Source organism: Barbus barbus, assembly GCF_936440315.1.
Source record: "Barbus barbus genome assembly, chromosome: 47".
In the NCBI taxonomy this organism is placed as follows: Eukaryota; Metazoa; Chordata; class Actinopteri; order Cypriniformes; family Cyprinidae; genus Barbus; species Barbus barbus.
In genome coordinates this window covers 15,565,592-15,587,764 of record NC_136725.1, presented here as the reverse complement: position 1 = coordinate 15,587,764, position 22,173 = coordinate 15,565,592, and the positions used below count along the sequence as shown (strand labels likewise).

Here is a 22,173-nt window from a genome sequence, read left to right as displayed (position 1 = left end):
AATATCTGCAGTATGTGGTTTTGCATTGTCCTGCTGAAATAGACGTCGTCTGGAGGGGAGCATATGTTGCTCTAAAACCTTTATATACCTTTCAGCATTCATAGTGCCTTCCAAAACACGCAAGCTGCCCATACCATATGCAATTATGCACCCCCATACCATCAGAGATGCTGGCTTTTGAACTGAACGCTGATGACAGGCTGGAAGGTCTCTCTGCTCTTTAGCAAGGAGGACACGGCGTCCGTGATTTCCAACAAGAATGTCAAATTTGGACTCGTCTGACCATAGAACACTTTTCCACTTTGAAACAGTCCATTTTAAATGAACCTTGGCCCATAGGACTCGACTGCGATTCTGGACCATGTTCACATATGGCTTCCTTTCTGCATGATAGAGCTTTAGTTGGCACGGCGGATTGTGTTTACCGACAGTGGTTTCTGGAAGTTTTCTGGAAGTATTCCTGGGCCCATTTAGTAATGTCAATGACAGAATCATGCCGATGAGTGATGCAGTGACATCTGAGGGCCCGAAGACCACAGGCATCCAACAATGGTCTTCTTCCTTGTCCCTTACGCACAGAGATTTCTCTGAATCTTTTGATGATGTTATGCACTGTAGATGATGAGATTTGCAAAGCCTTTGCAATTTTACGTATTCCACAATCTTTTTACGCATTCTTTTACAGATTGGAGAGCCTCTGCCCATCTTTACTTCTGAGAGACTCTGCCTCTCTAAGACATCCCTTTTATAGCTAATCATGTTACAGACTTCATGTCAGTTACTTAATTAGTTGCTAGATGTTCTCCCAGCTGAATCTTTTCAAAATTTCTTTGTTGCCCCCGTGCCAAAATTTGACACCTGTAGCAGGCATCAAATTTGAAATGAGCTCATTTAGTGGATAAAAGCGTAAACGTTCTCCGTTTAAACATTTGTTATGTTCTCTATGTTCTATTGTGAATAAAATATGTGATTTGAAAGTCTTTGTTTTCATTTTATTCAAATTTAAAAAACGTCCCAATACTTCTGGAATTCGAGTTGTAAATGCTTAGGTTTATGATCTAAAATCTGTTGTTGTTTTAATTGTTAAAAAAAATCCAATCCAATGATGCCTGAGAGATGGACAAATAACAGTTCCTCAAAAGCCTCTATATGCCTCTATATTCCCTCTAATGGGAAAAATAAGGTGGAAAATACAGTAGACGTTAGGGTTAAGACCACTCAAAATCAAATAAACATGGCCTTTGTGTAGGTCTCTGGTATTGGTCTGGATTTGGGTCTTGTAGTCTTATATTCACGTCAATCCTGGACTAAATAAAAGGATCCATCTATTCTGTCTTTTTAGCTGTAGACCACTATGTTAATGCAACTGAACAATTTAAACCAAGTTTTAGAGGTTACATTAGTTCTAAATTATGCAAATGTAATCCCTTTTTCCACAATCCCACCTCAATCATTTTCTTTTGATTGCATCAGGGGTCATGGGTTAAAAGGGGTGGATGGGGAGACAAAAATGGAACGATATGGAGATGTGAGCCATTGGATACAAGTACGGCAACAATTCTAGTTAAGGGGGGATTAAGTAGCCACACATTAGAGGATGGACTCTAAATGGCCCCTTTGTCAAGGAGGATGTATGACGAAATATACATTAATTGAGGTCAAATTCCTTCACATGAATCCAGTTTAGGAAATTAACTGAAATACAGTTTGAATCATTTGATGTGTGCATTTCTGCAACTGAGTCTCAGTTGACTTCCTGAACAGATTAAATATTGACCCCAACCTGCAGCCGTTATACAAAAAGAAAAGGAAGATAAGAGATGTATGAAGATCCCCATCCGAACTACAGTCCAACAGATGCAAACTGCTGTACAGGGTGATGGCACTGGCCTCCAGGGGCTCGGACCCTCTGCGACGGACATGGAATCAAGTGCCATGAGCCTGACTCTACAAAGAGTTCTTTCATCAAACGCCTACATTCAGACTCACCCCCCTCACACACTGGCATTACGACGGGTGCCCTGTGGCCCTGGTGTCCGTGGGGATGGGATGTTTCTTGAAACTGAGAGGGCCTATCTTTTCATCTGCATCATAGTAGCCATTTTACCCATAATTCTTTTAATATATTCTTTCAAATTCACATTTTCAATTCTGTATCGCTTCGATCCATTAGGAGTACTACCATTTTGGGGGGGGAAAAAAACAACAAACATTATGCTATCTAGCATGACGTCTATCCACAAATGTAACATGTAATTGAGAGTGTGAGACACTAGTCTGGTCAAACAGTTGAGAAGTCACTGTTATGCGTGTGTAGAGTGCCAGTGTGTTGAGGGGGGTTGATGAAATGCCCCCTCGGATGTGAGGTGCCATGCGGTAGCACAGCAGTCGTGCATTCAGAGAAGCTAACCTCAGAGTCCCCGGTCTAGAAACCCACCAGCATCCAGATGAGAAAGAGGACAGGGCACAGTCAGAGAGAGAACACCATTAACACTGTCATCTAAATCCTGTAAAACGCATCCGAAAAGCACTTGCCTTTGTGACAGCAAGAATAAACGCAGCGTCTTCAGAAAACACATGAAAGCACAGCATACTTTACCTTTGATGTGGAGCTTGATGCCAAACCAACAATTCACTGTTGGCTTATTAACAATTTTAAAAAAATCGGAGTATTTACATTCACAGCATTAACAATCAGTGTTGCTATTGTTAACTAAAATGACTGAAAATTGTTTTTGGTAACTGACATAGTATGGGATGAAATTAGTCTCAAATTTACTAATAACATCATAACATGACATTAAATAAAAATATTAGTTAAAAAAAACAAAATTTTTAATTTTAACATCAAAACTTTAACCTGATGTAATAAAACTAAAACAGAAATAAAGCTAAATAGCTTTATTATTTTTTATTCGTTAAAAGAATAAAAATTAACTACTAAAACCTAAACTAAAATGAAAACTAAATATATAGAAAAAGCAACTTCAAAATATTAATAAAAACAATATAGAAATCATTCTAAAGTAACACTTACAAAAAAACTATTATGCAAATGTAATGAAAGAATGAATGGAAAATTGTCAAAATACAGTATTAACTAATATAGATATATGAATTCACAAATATCGAAGTAAATCGTTAGTCAAATATGAATGTCTAGATCCCATTGATTGCACATCTCAAAGAGCCTCACCTTGCTCATCTTGCTCTTACTGTCAGCAGTGAGAAAGGACATATTGTTAATTTCATTCATCACCACAAAATTTTGCTCCTCTCGCTTGAAATTCTGCAGAGAGAATGAGAATTGTAGGTTGTTGTGTTTGAATGTCATATATTTTGGCTTCAATTAAAGTATTTATCATGTCTGCTGATATGGTGTTGTGATGAGTCAGACATTTGTCTCTTACATGAGATTTGGACCAGAAAATGAAGACCTCTCCCACCATACGGAACAGCTCCTCAGCATCTGGGTCCCGACACGTCAGCCATCTTGCTCTAAAACCCATGCGAAATTTAAAATGTCAAAAGAGCTAAAAATTTATTCTAATTAATTAAAAAATAATAACCTACACAGGAACCACAAAATACCTGTTGTTATCCACATAGCGGATAAGAAGAGGGTACAGCGCATACAGGTCTCTACAGAGAACTGCAAATTCATCTCTAATAGTTCCTTCCTCCTCGTCCCCCTCAGACTTCCCCTCCATACGCAGGTGCTCCTCCTCAGCCACTACTTTAGCTGTACGTTTCTTCAGCTTCTCCGTGGTGGGAATGAAATGGGATTTGAGCATCTCTGGTTTGGCTCGGCTCACAATAGGCTGGGAGAACACTGGATCAAGACAAGGATATTATGTTGAAGATCAGGTACTGAACCTAAAATACAAACACAGACTTGAGAACATCAACTTCTGGTACCCGCAAGCCTCTTCATCCAGGAAGCTTCGTCAATTCCCAAGTTGTTGACCACAATTTTCATGATACTTCCCAGGAGCTGGTTAAGATGATCGGAGGTGACGTCTGTACACAGCTTACCCTCCAATTCGGCAAAAATCTCCACTCCTCTCTCCCACCAGCGTGGCAGGTAGTTACACAGCATGGGCAGGGTGACCTCGATCACATGAGGCATTTCAGTGTAGCGAGCCCCCGATTCAGCAAGGTCCCCAATCTCTTTCAATAATATGTCTAGCTCAGGAATGTCACACAGCTCATTGACGTAGCTCGGAAGGCCCAGGACTGTAGATTAAAGGAAGAATAAAAGTCAGAAACAAATACAGAAATGGATATATACAGTGGCCTCCATAAGTATTGGAACAGTAAAGACAAAATTGCTCTGTTGGCTGATGAATATTAGACAAAACTACAGAATGTAGCATTTTATTATTAGCCGTTTCAACACATTCATGTTTTACCAAATAAAAAGAACAGCACTTTTAGAGTTCATCCCACTCATTGATGTGAGCATAAGTATTGGGACAGTTGAACATAAGGTAGATATAAAAGATTAAAAGCTATTGTTTAGTTGCAGATCCCTTGCGCACAATCACAGCAGTGAGTCTGTGACCCATAGACATCACCAGACTCTTGGTCTCATCCTTTGAAATACTTTTCCCAGCCTTTAATGCAGCCAGTTCCAATTGTTGCTTGTTTTGGGGAGTTTCTGCCTTTACTCTCCTCTTCAGCTGGTGAAATTCATGTTCAATCAGATTTAAATCTGGAGATTGACTTGGGCAATCTAAGACTTTCCATTTCTTTGTCCTTATAAATTCCATGACTGAACTGGCAGGGTGTTTTGGGTCATTGTCCTGATGCGATATGAAGCACTTCCCAATGAATCTGGTGGCATTTTCTTGAATATTGGTAGGCAAGATGGTTTTGTACCCTTCCAAATTCATTCTGCTACTGTCATCATACATTAAGTCATCAGTAAAGTTGAGAGGGCCTGTTCCAGAGGCAGCCATGCATGCCCATGCCATGACACCACCTCCACCATGCTTTACAGATGAGGCTGTGTGCTTGGGATCATTGCAGTTCCCTTTTTTTCTCCACATTTTTGCTTTCCCATCACTTAGATAAAGGTTTATCTTTGTCTCATCAGTCCATAAACACAGTTCCAAAACTCTTCTGGCTCACCTTTGTGCTTTTTTGCAAATTCTAATCTTGCCTTTCTATTTTTGGTGCTGGTCAGAGGTTTGCATCTTGCTGTGTAGCATCTGTAATTCTGTGTCAGTCTCCTGAGGACAGTAGATTGTCAGAGCATCACCCCAGCTTTCTGGAAGTTGTTAGTGATTTTACAGACACGTCTTTTAGGATTAATTTTCACAGCTTTTATGATTTGTCTGTCATCAACTACTGTTGTTTTCTCAGCCGATCAGGTCGTTGGTTGCTTGTTAGAAGTTGCAACAATATAAAAATAGAAGCATAATACATTTAAAATTAATTAAATCAATAACTATACAATAAATAAACAATAATATCCTGGCCAGAGGAGAATTGGCCCCCTGACTGAGCCTGGTTTCTCCCAAGGTTTTTTTTTTCTCCATTCTGTCACAGAGGGAGTTTTGGTTCCTTGCCACTGTCGCCTCTGGCTTGCTCAGTTGGGGACACTTGATTTCTAGCGATTATCGTCAATTTGATTTCACAGATACTATTTAAACTAAACTGAGCTAGACAATGACATCTCTGAATTCAATAATGAAATGCCTTTAACTGAAAATTGAGTGTTTAATCTTATTATTATACATTACTGACATTCTATCCTCCAATTTAATACTGTTAAGTGCTTTGACACAATCTGTATTGTTAAAAGCACTATATAAATAAAGGTGACTTGACTTGATTTGGTGTCGCTGGTTGTTTCCGTTGATTTCTCCATGCCTTTTGTTTTTGCTATACCTCTAACTGACTTCCTCTTTTCTTTTAGCATCCAAATTGCTTGCTTTTCTCTCAAAGTCAGCTCCCTCATCTTCATCCTGGTTTGCGTGTGTCATCATCGAATGCAGGATTCAGAATGCAGAAGTAATGGATATAACTGATACAACACATTCCCTGCTTTTAATATCTGAAGAATTAATGCAACAGGACACAGCTGATCACTTAGAAAGACCTGTGAGGCAACGGTTCCAATACTTATCCTCACATCAGATAGAGGGATGAAACTCTACAAGTGCTGAACTTCTTAGCTGGTAAAACATCTATATGTCGAATCACCAAATAATAAAATGTAACATTCTGTAGTTTTGTCTCATATTCATCTTTTAATCATATTTTTAAATGTCTTGACTCCACAGCCAACAGAGCAATTTTGTCTTTACTGTTCCAATACTTATGGAGGCCACTGTATATATAACCATTCAAAAGTTTGGTGTCATAAGATTTGTAAATGTTTTCGAGCAGTCTCTTATGTTCATCAAGGCTGCATTTTATTTCATTATAAATACAGTCAAAACACTAATATTATGAAATATTATTACAATTTAAATGAACAATTTCAATATGTTTTAAAATTAATTTTATTTCTGTGATGTAAAAGCTGAATTTTCAGCAGCCATTACTTCAGTGTTAAGTGTCACATGATCCTTCAGAAATACTCTGATATCTGAATATGGTGCTCAAGAAACATTTCCTATTATTATCAATATTGAAAACAGTTGTGCAGCCTAATATTTTTTCATAATTCTTTGAAGAATAGAGTTCACAAGAATAGCATTTATTTGAATCATTTTCTGTAACATTCTAAGTTGTATTTTATCATCTTTTAAACAGTAGTGTAGCTGCAAAGAGAGGACTTACTAGATCTTTCTCTGGGTGTCTTGGTAGTGTACACTGAAAACGCATTGTATTCATTAAGATGGGGCTCCAGGTAGGCCACAGGCATGGCTGCAGCGAGATGAGCAAGGCATTCTCCAAGGGCTGGTCTATGCCTAATGTAAATATAGAGAAACACAATAGAAACCTCAACCACAGTCACATCACTGCAGACTTATACACACACACACACACACACACACACACACACACAAATACTCTCTAACAAACCTTTCTGCATGAGGTGTTTTTACAGTTCCCGAAGAGTAGATACTACACATGATTCGGTAACAGGACATCTGCAAATCATCCACTAACAGAAACAAAAGAAACACAGGTTAATTTAACTGCATTTTAAAACTATAAAACCATACTGTATTTATGGAGTATTTAGTTTTCAAAAAAGTCCTTACGGATAACATCATCTCCAAATTGGTGTTGAGCAATGTGGTCAAACAGTGAAGTGAGGACAGGGAGCAGAGCTGTTGTGGTGTAGTTAATATTCTGGGATACACCTTTAACCGGCTGAGAGATAAAAAACAAAAATATTTGTACCATGCAAAAACAATGCAGCAAATTAACCTTATCATATACAGTAAGCATTACTCGAGCTGTACCTGATTGCCTTTGGACACTTTGCCGAGTTTGAGGTTCTCCACCATCTTTTCAATGTCATCAGCTGCACTCTCAAAGAACAAACGTAGTCCTGCTTTTACTATCTCAGGTCCAGATTTCATCACAGTTCTGTTAACATCAGAGAAATAAAAAAAGAGAAGCAACATTTAACTACTTCACAAACTTTCTACATTCTGACTGGAAATTCATTTCAGTGACTTACCTGGCATCAAGTGACCGTGCAAGGATATGAAGGCAGTTGACAATAGCAGGTGCATCCGTACCTGTGCATCACAAAAAGATGGCATTACATCAAGGACAGAAATATCGCTTTTTATAGACCCGTAGGTAAAGCAAATGCTCTACTTATTTAGTTGATGGAGAGCAACACACAAAAAGAAAGGAAAGCAGTAAGAAATAAAAGCAGTAAGAAAACAGAAAGGAAAAGTGATGGAAGACAGCAGAGTAGATATCTTACCAAAGAGAAACACTCTGTGTCGCACCAGGGCAGACATCTTACAGAAGATGCTGATACCAAATAAAAGGAAACCAAAGGAACGTGAAGAATGAATGAGAGAAAAAAGGAAAAGGCAGCGAGAAAAACAGGGTGAAATAAAAGTAACAAAATACATGAAGTAATAAGATTTGGCCTTGTATTTGCAATAAACATCTGGTAAAGTGTCTGTAAGTGTGTTGTTACCTTGCTATCATCTCTTTTTCCTTGTTGGAGGCATGTCCGCCACTGCCCAGGATTTTGGCAGGTGTGGAAAGGAAGTAGAGGCAGTGATTTTTATAATATTGATTTATTAAAGGCAAAAGAATCTGAGGATGACATAAAAAAATAAATCACACATTATTCTTAGTCCTGTGCTAATGTTCATGCTGAAAGACATTTTGGGCATATAGACCACGAGAGCCTGACCTTAGCGAAGAACTTTATCTCTTGTTCGTGTGGCGACTTTTCCACACGGCCGCTGCTCACAACAGCCTCTGTAAACACAAATGTTACAGGAAATTTTGTTTATTTCAATTACTCCATAAATTCATGCAATATGGATAAAGAACAAAGATAAAGAAAGTTGTACCAAGATGTGCTATAAATTCCTGGGCAATATCCATCCACTTCAGCAGCTTCTGTAGGAAGCCATATGCAAAACGTTTCTCAATAGATGAAATGTCACTTTCCATATCTTTGAGCCCTCTGGACAGAGAGATTTTAGACAATCAGAATTATAACAATTGCAATATTTTGGAGTACATATGGGTTTCAGTGGCTCCTGTACCTTGTCACAGCATATCCATTCAGCTGGAGAAACTTGAGCAGCTCATATGCCTTCTCTCTATCTCGAGTCTTTTCTTTAGCCGTCAGTGTGTCATAAGGCACAAGCAAAGGATGTGTGCCGCCCCCTAATTCAAAAAGAGATGTGGACGAACTAAAAAGAGCTGCAACTAAAAACTATTTTAAAAATGTTTACTGATGAGACATTGGAGAAAAGCAAACCTTTTGCTTGTAATTCCATTTTCTTTTTGCGCCCCCAGGTGTTGTGGTAGTTTTCTGCAAGCTGCTCTGCCATGGACTAGAACACGTAGTGTGTGGTTAGCTACGATACTTTCTATTGTATTAAATGAAAATGAAAATGTGCATTAGCACTGTGTACCTGTAGCTCTCTGGAAAGTGTCATGCCTGAGATATCAATGGGCTGAGGGCTGTAGCCATGACTGGGGTCATAAGTCGCCTATGAAAATAAATTAATTATAACATCATACTTATATTTAGAGTATTAATAAATATATGTAATTTCTCATTTAACATGATAAACAAAAATCACAAAACATAACTTGGATACAGCAGTATGCAGTTAGTATTTGGTTAATATCTCAAAATATTTTTCACTCTGTCCTTACCTGTGCAGTCTGTGAGATCTTGCGAGCTGTCTTCTTTTCTGTTTTCTCATCATCTCCATCCCTGGCTTTGTCCAGCGTCCACTCCCATGCAATCATGGCCTTGATGGACTCTTTAATGGGCCAACGGTAGATTTCTTTATCCTAATGCAAACATTATTGAATAAAAACATGATATAAGGCTCTTGCAATAAACAAAAGAGCACTATGAAGTCTGAGAGTCAAATATCCTGTTCTGCATCTTGCTTTGGACTTTTATGCTGAAATTGTGGCTATGTAGTTTTTTGTAATGCCTTTTCTAGCTGTCTGTTTGTAGTGTCTTTATTGTTTTATTCATTGATTTAGGTATTAGTTGTCATTTCTAGTGTTTAATTGGTGTTCTCAGCATTGGTTCTTGTTTTGTTTTATGTTTCTGTTCTTTTTCTAATATGTGTTTTTAGTTTATCTTATCTCATCTTGGTTATTTAGTTCTCAATTGTTTCCAAGTTCACCATAGTGACAGAAAGAGTGGAAATCTAATATTATATGATGTCTGTTACCTTTTCAGAGAACGTTTTGTAAGGCCTGAGCATGGGATGAGTTTTGGCATTTTCATCCAGCACCTCACCAAAGGTCCAGTTGTTTTGAATCTGATGGATTATAAGGCAATGGTAAGACTCTTACACAAATAAATAAACAAATAAATCAGAAAGTAACCACTTAGGAACCACTCATAGCGTGGCCCAACATAGCACCAACCTTTTGGCAGCACCATATAATAAATAAGTGAACAAATAATACAATACATACCTTTTCAAAAGCCCATTTATCATGTGTGTATTCTGCATATCTATTGATGAAACCATCCAGCTTCTCTGGAATGATAGTGCTATAAGAAGAGAACATTAAATATTTGACTTTTTGTTCATTTTTTTCATCACGCTTAACAGAATAATTTAATAATTAAAAGTACTTGGTCGTATCCACAGGTTTAGGATCAAAGTTGCCCTCAGCATCGACAGAGGCCTTTTTCTCTGTTTTGGAGGAGTAACTGGCATCCACATAATCAGGAGGAATCGCTCCAGCAATCGCACATATACAAGGCATGGCAATTTTGAATAGCTCTGCATCAAATTTCTGTTGGTAGAGACAAATTAGAAAAGCTACGATGTTCCTCTGTCTTTTCACTACATTTTGGGACAGAATAACACTCTAAAGCAGCTCAGTAACAGCATCTTTTATATTTATTACACAAGAGGGTGTATTCCCACCTTGTGGGCGAGAGACTCAAAAATTCCCCAGAAGAGTTTACGGGTCAGATGAAGCTCCTCCTCTGATGATACGCCAAAGTTAGCCCAGCCATTGGGCAAACAATAGTACTTCCAACAACGCTCGTAATGATTAGTAAGCAGCTGCAAAATAATCACACACAGGTGAGATAACTGTAGAAACCAGTTTAAATGAATGAATGTGTGATGAAATAATGCCATACCTTAAGGGGCATTTTAGCATACTCATTCAGAATCGGCACATCAAACACCAGCCGTCTGAGGAGGTGCTGGAGCATGGATGGACGCAGGTACCTGTAAAGCAAACATTACATAATAAGCTAAAGGATATTAAAATCACCAGAAAAATTATGTAAATACTGACATCAGCTAAGCTAAACATGTTTTGAATGAACACTTGTTGTTTTATTGCTGTTTGCTGCTGTGTATAACACTCACCTGCACAAAGACATGAGGCATTCTTCAATAACATCTCTCTGAGCTTTGGTTAGAGAGCGTCCTCGGGACAGCCTGTAGATGGTGTGGAGCATGGAGTCGATCATGATGGCACGGTGGTCCGTGCCGGCAAATAAAGGAGCACATTTAGTGATAAGAGGAAGCACAGCGGAGCACAGGTAACGGTTCAGCGCCAGGGCCATTTCTGTAGTGCTGAATGCGGCCTTAGAAAAAGAACAGGATGGTCATTGTGACAGTACTGCAGACAGTTATGTACAGAGAATGTTGCAAGCTAAACTTGAACCCACATTTCCCATGTGAACACCACAGCTCAGTATGTCTCATATTATTTGAATTCAATCACAGACAGCATTTTTGCAAGTGAAGATAGATACAGTAGGTATTTTACCGTGTCTAAGGAAGCTGCTGCTCTCATGTCAGGCAGGAAGCCCACTTCCAGTACATGCAACAGGAAGTCCTGGTTGTCGATGCCATAAACTCGGTCCAGGAACAGGACCATTGGTGCTTTATGATCAGGCACAAAACTGGCAGACATCTTTGGCTCAATGATGCTGTTATCTGAAATGTAATGGGCAAAACAGGAAGTGTGAGAATGGTAAAAATACATGCATCTATCTACAAGCTCTTAACTGATCATAACCTTTTCCAAAAGCAGGTATCTGGAATGGCAAGCTGATCACACCAACCAGATCCTCAATAGGCACCAGAGACCTAAGAATGGCCCTGATTCTCAAAGCCTCGCCTTTACCAGCTTGGATCAACTATACAAGACAGGAAGTGAGACGTTCAATCAATCAGATTTCATTTAGTATCACTCAAACATTTGCATACAAACACACTTACATGCATCTCAGGTGCACAGCGACCCAGTAAATCAATGAGAGCTGAGTAAAAGGACATGATGGCATTTCCCAGGTGCACTCTGTTCTCCTCATGCTGCTCTTCACCTCCAAACCTGACACAACATAAACAAGAAACACTCAAAAACCTCTCTACATACCACTGTGAAACCAAAAAGTAGCAAAACATCACACTGGGTGACTTTGTCAGGATAAAATTACTTTATTATACCACACGGTAATGCAGTACAGAGATAATTTGCACGCACATGGGGAAGCGTCTGTCTTTTTTAACAGTGGGTCCATCTCTTGCAGGATCTTCTGAGATCTTAATAGCCTCTTCAATGGCAGCAAGCAGACCGTTGCCCCCTTCTCCCCTCAGTGCAGGACCAAAACACTCAGGCCTCCTGATCAAAAGTCGGACCACCACGTTAGCGTTCTCCTCCACGCTCTCTCCTGAAATTAGAAAATTACACAAAATGTTGAAAAACAATTCAGTTTAATTGAATTTAATTGTACTGAATTGAATTTAAGCATATTAGATGGGATCTGTTTTGGTCCAACAAAGCTGTACCATAAATTATTATTATTATTATTTGATTTGTATTACGATTGTCACACTAACAAACAAACCAAGAGCATAAAGTATCTAATGTATGCAAACTACACTCTCCTTTGTCCAGTTACAACCGTCATCACATTATAATTACAAACCATTAACAAATACAGCAAAGCGCAGGAAATCCAGATACTTCTCGCCTCCACAGGGATTCCACCCAATATCTGGGTAACCTTTTGATAAAAGCATGGGGCAGCTCTGCAGACCACAACCTGCCAAGTACTTCACCACCTGCATAAAAAGAGAAACAAAAAGAGTTTTCTGGCAGCCACAAAAACTGGTCAAAGTTTTCTGTTTGTATTTTCGGTTGACACACCATCTCCAGGTCTTGCTCTTGGAGGGCCAGGGCAAGTTCGTTATTATCGATACAGGATGCAGCAGCAACATCAAGAGGAGTGGAGCCACGCATTCCTAAAAAAGTGATTACTGGTTGACTGATGTGACAATCAATAATAAACATTTATAGCTGAATATAATTGAATTTAAATTAGATTTACTAAATTTTTAACTAGACTAAACTTAAACACATACTGGAGATGAAAAGTTTAATAAAAAGAAGAAACCCCTTAAAAAGGTGAATTCCTCTAAAATCAGACTTTACCCAGCCCAATCCCACTGTTCTGTAGGAGGTAGCCCAGGTGATCAAACATTGAGCGCTGATTTTGTCTGCTGATACGGCAGAAATAACACAGGAAACGACAGCAGTTGGTCACCATTCGAGGGAATCTGATCTCCTGGTCAGAGAAAATGCTAATTAAATTAAAAAAAATCTTTCAAACCATTCAAATGTTTGAACATCGCAAAAAAATGTGTCTTTTAAAAACTGAGTACCTTGGAATCTCCACCTCCGAGTACGTTCACCATAACCTCCATGACCGTCTCATGCATCCCCAGAGCTCTCATCAGGTTGGGGTGCTGATAGAATACCCTGTTGCTCATAATATTTCTGAAAGAGAAAGACAGATGATGGTTGCAACTCCAGCATGGTGTAAATGACAGTGTAAGCATAAGGTATATATTGCAGTTACTATTGTTACTTATTGAAGTTGAAGAGCTTTTTTAGGGTGCAATCATGCACTCACCCTATACTTTGGATCATCAGCCTCTCCTCTTCAGGCCCCATCTGTACGATGAGCAGGGAGCGGATCTGTCCCAGACACTCCAGTAGCTCCATTGTGTCTTGCACAGACACTGCATTGATAGTGTAGGCTTTGGGCAATGCTCGGATCAGCTCACCCAGTGCATCATACTGTCGGTGTAGCAGACTGAACATGAGCCGCACCAGCTCAGGGTTCTGAATGAAAGACTCCTGAGCCCAGTGGATCATGGTGTGGGAAATCAGCTCCTGCAGAGTACCTGTGACACAAGAGCAAAGGTTCATGTAGTTACGGTATGGAAAAAAGGGACTTTGAAGTCTAATATGAAGTCAAAAGACTTTTACTGGGTTTTTTATCTTCTTCAGGTTCAGGCTCAGCCTCCGGCTTCTTTCGCAAGCTCTTAACTTTCTTCACTAGTCTCAGGAGGCGCCCACGAAGAGAGGTATCCACCTCCTCTTCCTGCTCCTCCTCTTCAATATGAACCCCTTTAAAAGAGAAGGAGAATACATGTGACTCCCTACATAATGCTTGACAACAGAGACTCTTTAATGATTGAAAGAAATTATATGTTAAGCAGCAACAAACATGGACGAATAATATATGAATAATATTAATCTTTATATGAAACAGCGACAGTATATATTTGAAAAGAGTTTAGTCTGTGTGGTTAAACTGACCACAGTGAGCCAAAAGGTCATGGTGAAATGTCAGCAGGTCATTCCGGACTTCCTCAGGAACGGGGCAATTTTCCTCCTCTGGACAGTTCTTAAAGCTCAGCAACATGTTCACCTGTAAGTGTAAGTGTAAATTTCTGCTCTTTTTTCCCTGGACAGAAAGCGCAGCCTTGGTATATATAAAGCTAAAAAAAGCTTTATAAATAGCTAGACTGCAGTGTCTCTCCAGAGGGGCCGAACAGTACCTGTTCTTGTGGAGGGGAGCGGAATTCACGGGTCTTACGGGCTGTTTCTGCGGCACTCATTGTGAAGGCCAGCATGAGCTCATTATATCGATGTCTCTGATTAGTCTGCACCTGGTTGACAAACCTGTCTGAGAAAGCAATGATGGCTTCCACTCTGTGACGTAGCTCACAGTCACAGAAATATTGCAGGAGAGTACACATCTAAGGATGACAAAGACAAAAAAAAGTCAAAGAGTCAGAGAAATACTAATATATTTGAAAGTCTTCAATCGATAGTACTTCACCTGAAGTTTAACAGACTCAGGAAGCTTCATGTGCAGCAGTCCCTCTCCCACATCCTCCTCTTCCTTTGCTTCTGCAACTGCTGCACCAGTTTCTTTCTCAACTTCTTCATCTGTTGTTTTCTCTCTATCCATTTTTTCAGCAGCATGTTCATCCTCCTTCCCTTCTTTTCTTGCATGCTTTTCATATTCCTCCTCCTCAGGTTCGAGGTCATCCTCCTCTTCTTCAAGCTCTTCTTCCTCTTCCTCTCCCATTCCTTCATCCAGCAGCTCTCTTTCATTTTCACCTTCTACTTGCTCCTCTTCCTCTTTTACCTCCATTCCTTCCTCTTTGCAGACCAGCAGTTGTTCGGCATCTCCAGTTTTGGCAGCCTCCAGTTCTTCAGCTGGGTTCTCACCATCAGTGAAGACGGATGGTTCGATTAGCTTCAGGATGTGCTTGACGTCACTGTCATCAAACACACCCATTATTAGCAAGGTGCTGATGAGCTTCAGAATGGGCACGAAGTGGAACTCAACGCTGCCACCTACGGGATCTCGCATGGCCTGCCCACCATCCTGCACAGCTTCTGTAAGCATGCTAAGGGCATGGTCTTTAAGCATCTACAGTACAGAAAGACAAAAAGAGCCAGCAAAAGAGAAATTAAGATGCTAATTTTGTGGCAGTCTTTACGAGAAGACACGGAGATGAGGAATTTCATTTCCTCTACCTACCTGCAGAGGTAAAATGGGACTGAGGGTGTAGAGGTCTGCATTAGTACCCAAAAATCCAGTTGGAGCGAAGTGTAGCTTGGGGCGTAGACAGGTGGTGAGCCCGACACCAGGAAGCGCATGGGCCTTCTCAGCATCTGAATAGAGGGTGATGCTACGCGTGTCATCTGTCATGGGCACAATGAACTCTTTATTAGTCATGAGACGGTTGCGCTTGGCAGACTCGAGGTGCATTGAGATGACCAAGTCATAGTAGCCGCTGCGGATGGGGCCGGGAAGGTAGGTGTTTTCGATGGCGTAGAATAGCTGCGATTCATCAACGTGGCTGCAGAGGGCGTGTGCAACACGGTTGTTGCCCAGAGCGCACACCGAGCCATACAGTTTCAGTGTGTGGTAATGGAACTTCATTAGGTCGGAGCGCTCTGACAGTTCCAGGATGTCAATGCACCTGGAGAAGAGAGGAAAAGATAATTTTCAGTTTTGAAAGTTAAATTTTTCATAACACACTGAATTCTTTTATTTAAAAGGATCAAGGAATTTTGTTTTCTAATTTCTAATGAAATAGCCAGGTACTATTTCCGTACTGAGGTAATACCTGTTTTCTTCTGGAATGTGCAGCGCCATCATAATAAGAGGTTCCATACATTGCACCTTCCAGCCCTGCCTCTCACTCACACGGCCAGTTTCAGGGGACAAAAAGTGATTAGGCATCCGGCTCCATATGACAGGTGTCAACATCTGGACATCCAACCTGGGAGGACACTGAGGGACCGGGTTCTTATGGTCACTACGGAACATGGCCGCAGAGATGGGCATAATGTTCTGGATATAAAGAAGAAAAAGCAGAATAAGAATAAAGAACAATTTACATTAAACAAATGACTGTATAATGTTTGTACAAAAAAATGAGTTTTCAGCATGAGATAGTGACCTTTAGTTTGCCGAGTTCCACCTGTAAAATGTTCTGGCTTGACGGCAAACAAAAGACAGCAGGGAAGAGCTTAGTATTGGGTTCCACCTGAAACACAGAGAAAGAGTCACAAGAGAAAAATGTCACATTAAATAGACATAAAATTATGGTGCTTTTAAGAATATGTAAAATAAAAGAGGTTAATAAATAAAAACATGAAAATAAGTAAATATTAATAAAAAATATTACATTGCATTCAGCGTTTAATACTCTACTTCCAGATATTGTGTTATTTAAGTTAAAACAGATGAAGGTGAACCCCTATATAATTAAATGGTATTATGCATTTCTAATTGAACGACAACAGCAAGTGAAAATTAATTCAACTTTCTCTGATATATTGGTCACAAATGTTGGAGCTCCTCAAGGCTGTGTAAGTTCCCCCCTTCTTTTTACATTATATACGAATGATCGTAGGAATCAGTACATAAACACCTATATTATTACATTTTCAGATGATACAGTTATACTCAGTTTGCTGACAAAAAATTCAGATGTCGGCATGTATAAATCAAAGATAGAAGGGGTTGTGCGGTGGTGTGAGGAGCACAACTTGATGTTGAATGTAAAAAAAACTAAAGAAATGATCTTTGACCCGAGGTTGGTGGGTGATCATAGCCCAATTGTAGTTAATCAGGAGAAAGTTGAGCAGGTAACAACATAAGTATTTAGGTATGTACTTTGATTCTCAGCTGCGGTGGAGTCATCAAGTGGACTATGTTTGTACACGAGCTAGTCAGCGCTTGCATTTTTTGCGAAGTCTCAGGGTTTATGGGGTGGATAAAAGTATCATGTTACTGTTTTACAGATCAAGTCAAGTCAAGTCACCTTTATTTATATAGTGCGTTTAACAATACAGATTGTGTCAAAGCACTTAACAGTATTAAATTGGAGGATAGAGTGTCAGTAATGTATAATAATAAGATTAAACACTCAATTTTCAGTTAAAGTCATTTCATTATTGAATTCAGAGATGCCATTGTCTAGCTCAATTTAGTTTAAATATTATCTGTGAAATCAAATTGACAATAATCGCTAGTATTGAATGGAGGGTTATTGAATAATTGTATTGTTGTATGTTGGATCTGCTCTCCCGATTGCCTAAGACAAATTACATAACATTATATACCACTTGGAACACTACTGCAAACATGTAGTAATATAGTTTAAACTACTTCACTTTGACCACTTTCTCTCACCTGATAGAATGCATTGATCTCTTTCCCGTTGGCTGTAAAGGTCATCAGTCCTGTGTCCAAGTCGACCAAGCAGCCGATCACAAAATCCTCCTGGCTGATGCGTGTTTGCTGTGAGCTGCTAAACTCTCCTCCCCAAACCATGTAGCAATTGCTGCGTTTTACACTGAGGAAAGCAGAGGAAAGACACTGTATTGTTCTGAGAAATGTAAAGTGATATGAAATAGATTAAGTTAAGCCTGGGTTCTTACTCATATATGCCTATTCTGGTGGAAAATTTACTAAAGTATGTGGCAGCATGAATGGTCTTACCTGTCATGAATGTTGCCTTTATCATCCCCAACCGTAACAGTTACATTTCTGACTTTACAAAGATCAAAATGTGGGTCATACTGGTGGTAGTCAGGAGTGACCCACCCTACCCACACTCCACTGGGCTCCTGTCCGGCAAACACCCGGACTGAATAATAATACTGGTGGAATAACAAGAAGGGCTTTTATTATACATGACCACATTGTCAAGGATCAAATAACCATTTAGATGAAATTCTACAAGCGATACAAAGATATTTAGTAAGGAAAAGATTATAAAATTTAATCCATACAGTCGTTGTGTTTGAGATAATATCAGCATCGTCTCGATCATCAGGGACAACGTCTTCCATCAGACGAGGCACTGTTGGAACCACTGGTGGTGGGGCAATAAATGCTGCCTTCTTCGCCTTGGAAAAAAACCTGGAAATCATGGATACTTTGTCATTTCTGAATCAAAAGTGAGGATTACAAATTTCTAATTGACTTTATTTTCTCTCACCCTCTCTTTTTGCTCTTCTCTGTGGTGGTGTCCTTCTCATTCTCGCCCTCTTTGTTGCCAGGAAGCTCTTTCGGGACGGATGGCTCTTTTTCTTTTTCATCTTGCTCCTTACGAGTGGCTGACTTCTTCAGGAGCTCAAATTCAGATTCGGGGTCCACCTCAAGAGCCTCATCTTCCGGGATAGTGAGGGTTCGGGTGAGGGGTGAAGCTCCCACTGGCACCTTGAAGGTTTCGTGGAATTCGATAGGCATGCTGAGTCTAAAGAACAGAAGGTCTGTGTTGGCATTCTGAGACCCAAATGTCCTATGTGTCAGTTTCAGACAGGGGGCGCTATCCACTGTTCCATCCACACGGGACACCTGTTGGAGAAATTAAAGAAGAAAAGGGTCAGAGACAGTGTTATTTTAGTATTATATTTTTTACTATTAAAGTATTTATATTTGGAAGAATATGTGATATGTTTAATTTTAGTTAAAGTTCTAGGAATTGTCATTTATTTATTTTTATGCATCTAATTTTGTTTTTAATTAGTTTTAGGTTTAATAATTTTAGTACTTCATATTATTTCAGTTAGTTGCAAAATTTGACAACATTTGAGATTCTCATCCAATATTTTTTTAATCAAAAAGTTTTTTCCTCTAATATTTAGATTTAATTTTATTTCAGCTTTGTTTTAATGAATGAAAATGATTTTAATATTATTACATTTACATTTATTCATTTAGCTGACGCTTTTATCCAAAGCGACTTACAATTGCTATATATGTCAGAGGTCGCACGCCTCTGGAGCAACTAGGGGGTTAAGTGTCTTGCTCAGGGACACATTGGTGTCTCACAGTGGATTCGAACCCGGGTCTCTCACACCAAAGGCATGTGTCTTATCCACTGCACCACATCACCACCATTAATTCAACTTAACGTCACTTTATTGACAAAGTGAAAGACCTGCAGCTGAGCTGTGCAGATCCACATGAATTAAGGCATTTTGAGTGAGTTTTTACCTCAATATGAGGGTGGTCTGTTGGCACAGGCACAAACTGGGGCAAACTCTTGCTGAACCACATGGTAATATCTCTCTTCATGTTGATGGCAAAAGGCTCAAAACCTTCCTGTAGGCCACAGATTGTGAAGTAGCGCAGGCTGCTCACATTCTGCCCAAGGTTGATACGGCCAACCTGAGACAGCCCCAGACTGCACACCGGGATGAAGCCTACTCAGGAGAACAATAGACACATTATTAAATGTCACAGCTACTAATGTCTCAATCTTATTCCTCTTCGTGACTCTCACCTTCTCCGATCTCAATGTCTTTGAAGGCCATCTCAGATCCAGAGTCACTGATCAGCATTTCTCCATTCAGAGTAAACATGATGTTCTGCTCCGTCAGGTCAATCATGCAACCCACCACGTCACCAGACTGCCACTGCCGGCCAAACGGCTCATTCCCTATATGCCAACGCTGAGCCTGTGGTTAAAAATCAGATATATTATATTATACACTACTGTTCAGTTTCATTTTTAAAGATATTTATATTTTACTCAACATTAAATTGGTCAAAAGTGACACTAAACACATTAGGTGCAATTAACAACTGTAGAAGGTTCTTAAAACAAAGAAGCCCTGAAGAACGCTAATGAAATTTAAGTACCTTGAACCCATTAAAGACATAGGCCAGGTCATCTGATCCCAGCTCTCTGTCTGCATGGACGCTTGGTCTTGCCCACCCAACTCTCATCTCTCCCACTGTTACCGCCTCAAACTCAAAGTACCATTTTCCCTGGGTTATGGCGTAGGATTTCTCTGCCCTGAACACACGGATCTTATCACTCCGACCACTACCAGCTCCATGTCCACCTAAAATAAATAGTCACAGAAGCTTCAATGAGTAAAAGTTTACAAACACAAAATTCATTGAATGATTTTAAGTTCCCTTTGATGAGGCTGATTTGGTAAATGATAAGATGTACAGACTCACTGCTCTCCTGGTCAGGTGGCTCAATATTGTAGCCATAGCCAATCAGAGTTCTTACAGCGGCACATACACTGTCACGATTGGTCTTTTTCGTTTTTTCATCCAGTAGATTGTATGGCACAAGCCGGGGGTTGCGCTTGTTCACAATGTCCTAAAACAAATCAGAAGAATATGAAGCAAACCCTATAGAAAGATCAGGAATTAAAAGTTCTCAAGTACAAAAATATGAAGAAAAAATCTTAATAAAAACTTGTAAAATGACTTGTAAAGAATAAAGTATGCTCTGGATGCATTTTTGCATTTCCTTATTTTTGTCATTTATTGTTGTTATATTTCGGTGCTCCTGAAACAAGTGTGCAGCCCTACCTGAATAATGCTGTAAGTCCAGCCTTGACGAACACGGTCTCGAGCCCAGACGTTGTGTCCATTTTCGGCCAGTCTTTCCACAAGTGTGTTCTGATTCGGTGTCAGTTTCACATGGTTGAGGTCCAGAGGAGCAGGTTTGTATCCATTACTTTGCATATACCTAAGAATTAATCAGAAAGTAATTTAACTTTAGACATTATTTTACTTTTGTCATTAAATGATCTATTTGTTTAGTACAATACTGTTCAAATGTTCAATAAGTATCTTATGCTCACAAAGGCGGATAATATTTTGAAACATTATTACAATTAAAAATTACTTTTAAATTCTAAATTCTCTGATGGCGAAGCTGAATTTTCAGTAGCCATAACTCCAGTCTTCAGAGTCACATGATCTTTCAGAAATCATTCTAATATGCTGATTTGGTGCTCAAAAACATTTCTTATTATTATCAATGTTGAAAACAGCTGTACTGTTTAATATTTTTGTGGAAAGCAAGATACATTTTTTCAGGCTTCTTTTATGAATAATTAAGAAAAGCATTTAATTGTAACAGAATTTTTAACAATGTAATAGTCTTTCCTGTCATTTTGATCAATTTGAATACATTCTTGCTGTAGTATTAATTTCTTTCAAAAATAAAAATACTGATGCCAAAACTTTAATATTTAATTTAATACAAAAGCAATTAAGACTTCATTATTACTTTATTAGTGCTAAGTGATTAGTGGTTATCAAAATATTCTATACGTGCTGACGTTTTAGGAAGTTTGATTTTCTTCAAGTTCTCCTCTGCTTTTTCGTCACCCATGCCAACGTGACATCCTAAAGCCAGAAGAGTCCTATAGAGACAATACAAAGAAAAAGACATTAATTAACCAGACAGAAACAAACACGTCAAATCTCAGTATTTCACTCACTTCAGTGTCTCTCCAGACATTGCCAAGTTGTAGCTCTTCTCAGCATCCGGAAGGCTCTGGAAATCCACTAGACAAGGATGCAGCTTCTTGTTGTCATCACGAAACTGAAAGAGTGTGGACAGCAGACCGTCAGCATTGAATATGAATTGATTCAAAGAAAACTCAACAAAAAGACACATTATTTATATATTAAATATGTTTATTGTGGACATAGTATTTTGATTGTATCCTTTAATTATATATTTATCTTATGTAGTCATAGACTGACCGGTCCATAGGTCCAGCCCTGCTCAATTCGAGTGACGGCCCACAGCTCATGGCTGTTCTCAGCCAGTTTCTCTCTAATCCGCTCTAGATGAGGAGGAAGTACAATCTGCAGAAATAATTTAGATGGCAAAACATCAAGTCACTTTATTAATA

The 22,173-nt window shown here is 39.3% G+C and overlaps 1 protein-coding gene across 1 annotated transcript in view; it reads right to left on the bottom strand.

The window, feature by feature from the left end:
- LOC306865866 (ryanodine receptor 1-like) overlaps positions 1–22,173 on the bottom strand; it is a gene marked incomplete at its 5' end in the record, with an annotated part of 54,251 nt that overhangs the window by 19,929 nt on the left and 12,149 nt on the right. Inside the window, 51 exons of the mRNA XM_079410691.1 lie at positions 3,197–3,289; positions 3,411–3,498; positions 3,592–3,832; positions 3,919–4,236; positions 6,793–6,923; positions 7,039–7,120; positions 7,221–7,332; positions 7,425–7,551; positions 7,646–7,706; positions 7,901–7,950; positions 8,123–8,244; positions 8,345–8,412; positions 8,508–8,623; positions 8,706–8,829; positions 8,924–8,999; positions 9,081–9,158; positions 9,328–9,468; positions 9,864–9,953; positions 10,114–10,192; positions 10,277–10,440; positions 10,575–10,715; positions 10,796–10,886; positions 11,031–11,251; positions 11,437–11,606; positions 11,689–11,809; positions 11,892–12,003; positions 12,157–12,343; positions 12,602–12,737; positions 12,823–12,917; positions 13,108–13,240; positions 13,338–13,452; positions 13,589–13,862; positions 13,948–14,088; positions 14,281–14,392; positions 14,523–14,723; positions 14,807–15,406; positions 15,518–15,962; positions 16,110–16,336; positions 16,446–16,532; positions 17,684–17,846; positions 17,993–18,153; positions 18,286–18,415; positions 18,495–18,853; positions 19,496–19,704; positions 19,785–19,959; positions 20,144–20,349; positions 20,471–20,618; positions 20,834–20,993; positions 21,592–21,675; positions 21,754–21,857; positions 22,022–22,126. Of these exons, the coding sequence (XP_079266817.1) occupies positions 3,197–3,289; positions 3,411–3,498; positions 3,592–3,832; positions 3,919–4,236; positions 6,793–6,923; positions 7,039–7,120; positions 7,221–7,332; positions 7,425–7,551; positions 7,646–7,706; positions 7,901–7,950; positions 8,123–8,244; positions 8,345–8,412; positions 8,508–8,623; positions 8,706–8,829; positions 8,924–8,999; positions 9,081–9,158; positions 9,328–9,468; positions 9,864–9,953; positions 10,114–10,192; positions 10,277–10,440; positions 10,575–10,715; positions 10,796–10,886; positions 11,031–11,251; positions 11,437–11,606; positions 11,689–11,809; positions 11,892–12,003; positions 12,157–12,343; positions 12,602–12,737; positions 12,823–12,917; positions 13,108–13,240; positions 13,338–13,452; positions 13,589–13,862; positions 13,948–14,088; positions 14,281–14,392; positions 14,523–14,723; positions 14,807–15,406; positions 15,518–15,962; positions 16,110–16,336; positions 16,446–16,532; positions 17,684–17,846; positions 17,993–18,153; positions 18,286–18,415; positions 18,495–18,853; positions 19,496–19,704; positions 19,785–19,959; positions 20,144–20,349; positions 20,471–20,618; positions 20,834–20,993; positions 21,592–21,675; positions 21,754–21,857; positions 22,022–22,126 (7,974 nt within the window). The remainder of the gene's footprint in view (positions 1–3,196; positions 3,290–3,410; positions 3,499–3,591; positions 3,833–3,918; positions 4,237–6,792; positions 6,924–7,038; positions 7,121–7,220; positions 7,333–7,424; positions 7,552–7,645; positions 7,707–7,900; positions 7,951–8,122; positions 8,245–8,344; positions 8,413–8,507; positions 8,624–8,705; positions 8,830–8,923; positions 9,000–9,080; positions 9,159–9,327; positions 9,469–9,863; positions 9,954–10,113; positions 10,193–10,276; positions 10,441–10,574; positions 10,716–10,795; positions 10,887–11,030; positions 11,252–11,436; positions 11,607–11,688; positions 11,810–11,891; positions 12,004–12,156; positions 12,344–12,601; positions 12,738–12,822; positions 12,918–13,107; positions 13,241–13,337; positions 13,453–13,588; positions 13,863–13,947; positions 14,089–14,280; positions 14,393–14,522; positions 14,724–14,806; positions 15,407–15,517; positions 15,963–16,109; positions 16,337–16,445; positions 16,533–17,683; positions 17,847–17,992; positions 18,154–18,285; positions 18,416–18,494; positions 18,854–19,495; positions 19,705–19,784; positions 19,960–20,143; positions 20,350–20,470; positions 20,619–20,833; positions 20,994–21,591; positions 21,676–21,753; positions 21,858–22,021; positions 22,127–22,173) is intronic.